Genomic DNA, 8,939 nt, shown 5'->3' with positions numbered 1-8,939 from the left:
TCAAGTCCTGTTAGAACCTAGGGAATATCTATCCACACAAAGTCCACCGCCTGTGACGGTAAACGACCTTTGATAGCAGAAAATACACCCATAAAACATATCAACGTGGGTCCAAGATTAACCTGACCTAGTTTAAATTTTTTTTTGATACAACTTCGAAGAAACGGTTGAAAAAAGTTAGAATATACCTTCATTAATTTTGAGATGCTCCTAAAAACTGGTTTTAAGGAGTTATTTTTTGAGAGCTCTTGAAGATGTTTTTTTAGAGCTCCCCGCATCCTAGTCCCAGCTCGAATTTAGCACGGGGTTAAGAATTTGGTGCAGTACGAGTTCTGGAGAAAACCGACCAATGCTATTTCGAGTAAATCACACATGCACATGCAACCGTGAACTATGACACATCGTCCGAATTACCGAGAGGAACCACCTACGTAGTGCTGGGAATTGGGCCGTGCCGGGCCGGCCCGGCCCAAGCCCATCGTGCTTCGTGCCAAACGGGTTCGGGCCAAGAAAGCCCAAACAATTTTTGGGCCGTGCCGTGCCAGCCCGAAGTGTAAAAACAGTGGCCCAGCCCGGCCCTAAACCACGTCGTGCCTTCGTTGGGCCGTGCCGGCCCAAGCCCGGCCCGTATATTTGACCACATAAAATCAAAATATTATAACCATATAAAGTTCATATCTTACTAAATTAAAGATATTAAACAATTATAACATCATTTAACCACATAAACTCTAAATATAACAACAATATAAAGTCAATATCTTACTAAATTAAAGAGATTAAACAGATTGGGCTTAATTGGGCCGTGCCGTGCTTTGTGCCGTGCTCCCGGCCCATCTATGCGTGCCGTGCTGGGGGCCCGACGGGTCGGAATTTGAGGCCCGGCCCAGGCCCGCCTTCGGGCCGTGCTAGCCCGGCCCATATTATTTCGTGCCGGGCCGTGCTTTGTGCTCTTATTTTCGGGCCGTGCTCGTGCTGGCCCGAAAAGCCCGGCCCAGATTCCCAGCACTACACCTACGTGGCAAAAGGATAGTTCCCGTCCTCCCCATTCCGATCAACTAATCGATCCTCCTCCCGGAATACGGCACCCGCCAGGCAGAAGCAATGGCGAGGACGGCGGGCGACGACGACGACGACGGCCCGCCGCCGCCCTACGGCGGACAGCGCGGGCCCCGGCGCGACCCGCGCCTCAAGGACCTCGGCATCTCCTGCATGCTCAACACCGAGGTGGGCGCGCTGCTGGCCGTCATCCGGCGCCGCCCGGACCCATACTCGTACCTACCGCCGGCCGTCGCCGCCGCCGAGGAGGCCACGTTCGCGGCGCTCATCAACTCGCTCAAGGCCCTCCGCGGGCTCCTCTTCCAGCCCCGGCACGGCGCGTGGCGCTGCTCCGATCCGTCCACGTACCTCACCCCGTTCCTGGACGTGGTGCAGAGCGAGGAGGCCCCGCCGGCCGCCACGGGCGTCGCGCTGTCCTCCGTGCTCAAGATCCTCCGCATCGACGTGTTCGACGAGTGCTCCCCGGGCGCGCGCGACGCGGTCCACGCCATCCTCACCGCGCTCACCAACTGCCGGATCGAGCGCATCTCCGACGCCGGCGCCGAGGAGGCCGTGCTCCTGCGCGTGCTCCAGGTGCTCGCCGCGCTCCTGCGGACCCGCGCCGCGCCGCTGCTGTCGGACAGCTCTGTGTGCACGGCCGTCAACACGTGCTTCCAGATCGTGCAGCACGCCGCCAGTAGCCGCGGCAGCGAGCTCCTCCAGCGCACGGCGCGCCACTGCATGCACGAGATCCTCCAGGCCGTCTTCGCGCGGCTGCCGGACATCCGCGACGATGCCGACGCCGATGCCGGCGACCCGTCCCTCGGTTCCGGCGCTGGCTTCGGCGCGCGCTGCATGGTCGACGTCTTCAACTTCCTCTGTTCCCTGCTGGTGAGCGCCAGCGACATGGTAATAACCCCGGATGGCCAGGGGGCCTTCACCTCCGAGGAGGATGTGATGCTATTCTCTCTCGTGCTCGTCAACACCGCCGTCGAACTTGGCGGCGAGGCCATCGGCAAGCACCCCAAGCTCCTGCGCCTCATCCAGGACGACCTCTTCTTCCACCTGATTCACTACGCCACCGAATACAGCCCCCTCGTCCTCTCGATGATCTGCAGTACTGCACTCAACCTGTACCACTTCTTGCGCCGGTGAGCCAGCCAGCAATATAATGTTAGCATCAGTGGCAGGTTCTTCTAACTCTTGGCAACTGCATTGCTCTGCTTCACCAGGTTCCTCAAATTGCAGCTGGAAGCCTTCTTCATGTTCGTGCTGCTCCGCGTGTGCGGCGGCGGCAACGGGCCGCAGCTGCAGGAGGTGGCGATCGAGGGCCTCATCAGCTTCTGCCGGCAGCCGACGTTCGTGATCGAGACGTACGTGAACTACGACTGCGACCCGCTGCTGCACAACGTGTTTGAGGAGGTGGGCAAGCTGCTGTGCAAGGCGGCGTTCCCGGCGTCGGCCCCGATAACGACGATCCAGCTGCAGGCGTTCGAGGGCCTCGTCAACATGATCACCACCATCGCCGACAACGTCGAGATCGACAAGACCCCCGAACACGGCGCCTACGCCGTGGACGTGTCGGAGTTCCGCCTCTTCTGGACCGAGCGCTGGGACTCTGCCGCCGCCGCCGGCGGCCAGCGGGAGACGTGGGTGGACTTCGTGCGCAAGCGCAAGCTGCGGAAGAAGAAGGTGGCCGTCGCGGCGAACCACTACAACCGCGACCAGAAGAAGGGCGTGGAGTTCCTCAAGCTGTGCCACCTGGTGCCGACGCCGCCGGATCCCAGGAGCATGGCTTACTTCCTCCGCTACTCGCCGGGGCTCGACAAGAACAAGATCGGTGAGTTCCTGGGCGACCCTGACGAGTTCAGCCTCAAGGTGCTCAAGGAGTTCACGGAGACGTTCGATTTCACGGGCGCCATCCTGGACACGGCGCTGCGCACGTACCTGGAGACGTTCCGGCTCCCCGGCGAGTCGCAGAAGATCCAGCGCATTCTGGAGGCCTTCTCCGAGCGGTTCTTCGAGCAGCAGACGACGGGGGTGTTCGCCACCAAGGACGCCGCGTTCATCCTCTGCTACTCGCTCATCATGCTCAACACCGACCTGCACAACCCGCAGGTGAAGAAGAAGATGTCGGAGGAGGACTTCATCCGGAACAACCGCGCCATTAACGACAAGAAGGACCTGCCGCGGGAGTACCTGTCGGAGCTCTTCCACTCCATCTCCACCAACGCCATAACCGTCTTCAGCACGTCGGCGACGGCGGTGGAGATGACGCAGAGCCGGTGGGTCGACCTGGTGAAGCGGTCGCGCGCCCTGGAGCCCTTCACGCCGTGCGACTTCAAGCACAAGCTGAGCCGGGAGGTGTTCATCGCGGTGTCGGGCCCCACCGTCGCGACGCTGGCCGCCATCTTCGACAGCGCCGACGACGAGGAGACGCTGAACCAGTGCGTGGAGGGGCTGGTATCCGTGGCGCGCATCGCGCGGTACGGGCTGGAGGACGTGCTGGACGAGCTGCTTTGCTGCCTCTGCAAGTTCACCACGTTGCTCAACCCCTACGCCACCACGGAGGAGACACTCTTCACCTTCAGCAATGAGCTCAAGCCACGGATGGCCACGCTCGCGCTCTTCACCATCGCCAACCGCTTCGGCGAGTCGGTGCGCGGCGCGTGGAAGAACGTCGTCGATTGCCTACTCAAGCTCAAGCGGCTCAAGATGCTACCGCCGTCACTGATCGACCCGGACGGCAGTGGCGCCCACGGCGGCTCGGATCAGCGGTCGGGACATCGGCACAGGCCGTCCGCCTCCGACGCTGGCGTCATCTTCCCCCCGACGCACCGCGGCGCGGGGACGAGCCGGCACGTGTCCGGCATGATCGGCCGGTTCTCACAGTTCCTGTCGCTGGACAGCGGCGGCGAGTCGCTGCTCTCCGTCGGTAGCGAGTTCGAGAACAACCTCAAGGTCATCAAGCAGTGCCAGGCCGGGAGCATCTTCACGGAGAGCGCCAAGCTGCCGGACGAGGCGCTGCAGAACCTCGGGCGGGCGCTCATCTTCGCTGCGGGGGGAAAGGGCCAGAAGTTCAGCACGCCCATCGAGGAGGAGGACACAGTCGGTTTCTGCTGGGACCTCCTGGCGCTCCTTGCGACGGCCAACCTCCAGCGCTTCGCGACCTTCTGGCCGCCGCTGCTCGAGTGCTTCAGCGCCGTGTCACAGCTGCCGCTCTTCTCGCCGTCCCCGTTCGCCGAGAAGGCGATCGTGGCGCTCTTCAGGGTCGCCGTGCGGCTGCTGTCGACGCCGCCGCCGCTGCGCCCCTCCGACAGCCGCGTCTCCGAGGAGCTAGTGTTCAAGTCGATCAACATGATGTGGAAGCTGGACAAGGAGATCCTTGACACGTGCTGCGAAGGCATCTCGGAGAACATCGTGAAGTTGCTGACGGAGCACACCGACGGAGTGCAGACGCCACTCGGGTGGAAGACGTTGCTCCACCTTCTCACCGTCACAGGCCGGCACCCAGAGACGTTCGACCAGTCCGTGGCGGCGATGATCAAGCTGATGACCGACGGCAGTGCCAGCATCACACGGTTCAACTACGCCGCCGTCATAGAGGCCGCCTTCGGGTTCGCGGCGCTCAAGATCAGCCCGCTGGACGTCAGCACAAAGATCCTGGAGCTCATGGCCGAGTCCGTGAACTGGCTGATCCAGTGGCACAAGTCCGGCTACTCCGACCCTGGAAACAGCGGCGGCTTCAGCGGCAGCTCTTCGTCCCAGACGTCGGTGGAAGATGCGTCGCGGATGGGCAACCTGGCAGTCAACATGTTCATCAAGCTCGCGGAGGCGCTGCGCAAGACGAGCCTAGTCCGGCGCGAGGAGATCCGCAGCCAGGCCGTTTTCGAGCTCGGCCGCGCCTTCAACCTGGCCGCGACGGGCGACCTCGACTTCGGGCCGGCCGGCTGCCTCGCCTGCTTCAACCTCGTCATCTTCGCCATGGTGGACGACCTGCACGAGAAGACGCTCGAGTACTCGCGTCGCGAGGGCGCGGAGCGGGAGACGCGGAGCATGGAGGGCACGCTGGCCGCTGCGGCTGAGCTTCTGGCGGACGTGTTTGTGCTGCTCCTGCCCGCGGTGGCGCAGGCGCCGGGGTTCCGGACCTTCTGGCTCGGCGTGCTACGGCGACTGGACACATGCATGAAGTGCGATCTCGCTGCGGGCGGCGGTTCTGGGCAGATGCAGGAGCTTGTGCCGCGGATGCTCAAGCGGATGATCATGGAGATGAAGTCGAAGGGGGTGCTGGTGCCGCGGGAAGGCGATGAGCTCTGGGAGATTACCCACATCCAGATTCAGTGGATCGCACCGGCCGTCATGGACGAGCTATTCCCGTAGTCCATAGATAGACAGCTGACTGACTTGGTTAGAAGTTTGGGAGTTATTGATTGTGTCATTTAAACTTGGCGCTACACATTATCACATGGAATAAAATGTTGCGGATCAGGATGAGAAATTCGTGGTCGTTCTACAACAAACTTATTGCGGCATATTCGGCTAGTTTAGAAACCCATATCTTCATGGGACCCCCTCATTTCCTATTGTGAGCACTGACGGACCTAAGACCGGCACCGGCGCTCTAACTTTTTTGGTGATTCTGATAAATTTCAGAAAGTTAGGTCCGTGATTCTTAAGGTTTTTGGTGTATACAAACGACACTAGTTTGTTTTACACTCTAATCTTCTACTTTGAGTCCTTGAGGGTCTTTCGGGGTGATCATTAGAAATAAAGTCACGTACTCGGAGGACGATATTTTTTAGTAGCTTCCATTCACCCCCTCTAGTTTGGTGGTTCTCGAGTCTCGACCCTCCGATCTCATAGCGACGCGCCGACGCGTAAATATTCTTACTGAAAGTCACCTAGAGGGGGGTGAATAGACAAATCTAAAATTTATAACGCTATTGACGAAGCTGTCGACAGGCTTCTGAACGAAGCTACCGATAAAGTCCTTAGGGAATACTAAAACTTTGTATTTTTGCTAGTTTAATGTCCTTACTTTAAGCACAACTACAAGCCAGGTTAGCGTTAAAAATATAATCGTGTCCGAAAGAGAGGGCGAAAATAAATCAATCAAAGAAAATAGAGCGGATGACACGGTGATTTGTTTTACCGAGGTTCGGTTCTTGCAAACCTACTCCCCGTTGAGGTGGTCACAAAGACCGGGTCTCTTTCAACCCTTTCCCTCTCTCAAACGGTCACCTAGACCGAGTGAGCTTTTCTCCTTAATCAACGGATCACTTAGACCCCTTACAAGGACCACCATAACTTGGTGTCTCTTGCTTGATTACAAATTGCTTGAGAACAAGAATGAAGGAAGAAGAAAAGCGATCCAAGCGACAAGAACTGAAATGAACACAAATGTCTCTCTCTCACAATCCACTAAGTCTTTGGAATGAGTTTGGGACTTGGAGAGGATTTGATCTTTTGTTTTGTGTCTTGGAGTAAAGTCTAGAGCTCTTGTACTGAATGCAATGGCTGAAAACTTGGATGCCTTGAAGTGTGGTGGTTGGGGGGTATTTATAGCCCCAACCACCAAAATAGCCGCCGGGGAGGCTGTCTGTCGATGGGCGCACCGGACAGTCCGGTGCGCCACCGGACACTGTCCGGTGCGCCAGCCACGTCACCCAACCGTTAGGGTTCGACCATTGGAGCTCTGACAAACGGGACCACCGGACAGTCCGGTGGTGCACCGGACAGTCACTTTTCACTGTCCTGTGCGCCTTCTAGCGCTGCTCTGACTCTACGCGCGCTGTCCGCGCACTGTTCACTTTTGCAGACGACCGTTGGCACAGTAGCCGTTGCTCCGCATGGCACACCGGACAGTCCGGTGCTACACCGGACAGTCCGGTGAATTATAGCGGAGTGGCTCTCCAAAAACCCGAAGTTGAGCGGTTCAGAGTTGATCTCTCTGGTGCACCGGACACTGTCCGGTGCGCCAGACCAGGGCAGCCTTCGGTTGGTTTTGCTCCTTTCTTTTTGAACCCTAACTTTAACTTTTTATTGGTTTGTGTTGAACCTTTGGCACCTGTAGAACATGTAATCTAGAGCAAACTAGTTAGTCCAAATATTTGTGTTGGGCAATTCAACCACCAAAATCATTTAGAAAAATGTTTGACCCTATTTCCCTTTCAATCTCCCCATTTTTGGTGATTGATGCCAACACAAATCAAAACAAATATATAAGTGGAGAATTGAACTAGTTTGCATAAGGTAAGTGCAAAGGTTGCTTGGAATTAAACCAATTAATACTTTCATAAGATATGCATGGATTGCTTTCTTTCTTTTAACATTTTGGACCACGCTTGCACCACTTGTTTTGTTTTTGCAAATGTTTTTTGGAAATTCTTTTTCAAAGTCTTTTTGCAAATAGTTAAAGGTATATGAATAAGATTTCGAGAAGCATTTTCAAGATTTGAAATTTTCCCCCTCTGTTTCAAATGCTTTTTCTTTGACTAAACAAAACTCCCCCTTAATGAAATTCTCCTCTTAGTGTTCAAGAGTGTTTTTTCAATTGAAAGAAGATCAAATATTTTAGATACCAAATTTTTGAAAAACTCCTCCTTAAAATATAGATACCAATTGAGATAGAATTTCTTAGAGGAATACTAATTTCAAAGATACCAATTGAAAAAACATTTAACAATTTAACCTTGTTTCGATTTTTTTTTGAAATTGGCGTGGTGGTGCGATCCTTTTGCTTTGGGCTAATACTCTCTCCCCCTTTGGCATTAATCGCCAAAACGGAGTCTTTAGAGCCCTCTTACTTTCTCCCCAATGGTATGAGAAAATGAATATGAGTGAAGATTATACCAAAGTGGAGAGCGATGTGGAGTGACGACGAAGGGTAAATAATATCGATAGAGTGGAGTGGAAGCCTTGTCTTCGCCGAAAACTCCATTTCCCTTTCAATCTATGACTTAGAATTTACTTGAAAACATATTAGTCATAACACATGAAATAGATATGATCAAAGGTGCATAAATGAGCTATGTGTGCAAAGTATCAATCAAAATTCCTAGAATCAAGAATGTTTAGCTCATTCCTAAGTTTGGTAAAGGTTTTCTCATCTAGTGGTTTGGTAAAGATATCGGCTAATTGTTCTTTGGTGCTAACATAAGCAATCTCGATATCCCCCCTTTGTTGGTGATCCCTCAAAAAGTGATACCGAATGGCTATGTGCTTAGTGTGGCTGTGCTCAACGGGATTATCCGCCATGCGAATTGCACTCTCATTATCACATAGGAGAGAGACTTTGGTTAATTTGTAGCCATAGTCCCTAAGGGTTTGCCTCATCCAAAGTAATTGCGCGCAACAATGGCCTGCGACAATATACTCGGCTTCGGCGGTAGAAAGAGCTACTGAATTTTGTTTCTTTGAAGCCCAAGACACCAGGGATCTTCCCAAGAACTGACAAGTCCCTGATGTGCTCTTTCTATCAATTTTACACTCTGCCCAATCAACATCTGAATAACCTATTAAATCAAAAGTGGATCCCTTGGGGTACCAAAGACCAAACTTAGGTGTATGAACTAAATATCTCAAGACTCTTTTTCACGGCCCTAAGGTGAACTTCCTTAGGATCGGCTTGGAATCTTGCACACATGCATACAGAAAGCATAATATCCGATCGAGATGCACATAAATAGAGTAAAGATCCTATCATCGACCGGTATACCTTTTGATCTACGTATTTACCTCCCGTGTCGAGGTCGAGATGCCCATTGGTTCCCATGGGTGTCTTGATGGGCTTGACATCCTTCATTCCAAACTTGGTAAGTATATCTTGAATGTACTTGGTTTGGCTGATGAAGGTGCCCTCTTGGAGTTGCTTCACTTGAAATCCTAAGAAATACTTCAAC

General features: G+C 54.3%; 1 protein-coding gene across 1 annotated transcript; it reads left to right on the top strand.

Moving 5' to 3' along the window:
* Positions 1-717: 717 nt before the first annotated feature.
* Positions 718-5,558, top strand: LOC103652202 (ARF guanine-nucleotide exchange factor GNL2). The gene is made up of 2 exons (XM_020550316.2): positions 718-2,189; positions 2,271-5,558. Exons 1-2 carry the CDS (start codon positions 1,105-1,107, stop codon positions 5,416-5,418), a joined length of 4,233 nt encoding a protein of 1,410 aa, XP_020405905.1. The 5' UTR covers positions 718-1,104; the 3' UTR covers positions 5,419-5,558.
* Positions 5,559-8,939: the final 3,381 nt, after the last annotated feature.

Source organism: Zea mays, chromosome 3 (genome assembly GCF_902167145.1).
Source record: "Zea mays cultivar B73 chromosome 3, Zm-B73-REFERENCE-NAM-5.0, whole genome shotgun sequence".
In the NCBI taxonomy this organism is placed as follows: Eukaryota; Viridiplantae; Streptophyta; class Magnoliopsida; order Poales; family Poaceae; genus Zea; species Zea mays.
This window is presented reverse-complemented; position numbering and strand designations above follow the sequence as displayed.

Excerpts from the sequence above, each read along its gene's own strand:
- LOC103652202 (XM_020550316.2), top strand. The coding sequence starts at position 1,105 with ATGGCGAGGACGGCGGGCGACGACGACGACGACGGCCCGCCGCCGCCC. Across the intron at positions 2,190-2,270 it reads CTGTACCACTTCTTGCGCCG|GTTCCTCAAATTGCAGCTGG; the intron begins GTGAGCCAGCCA and ends CTGCTTCACCAG.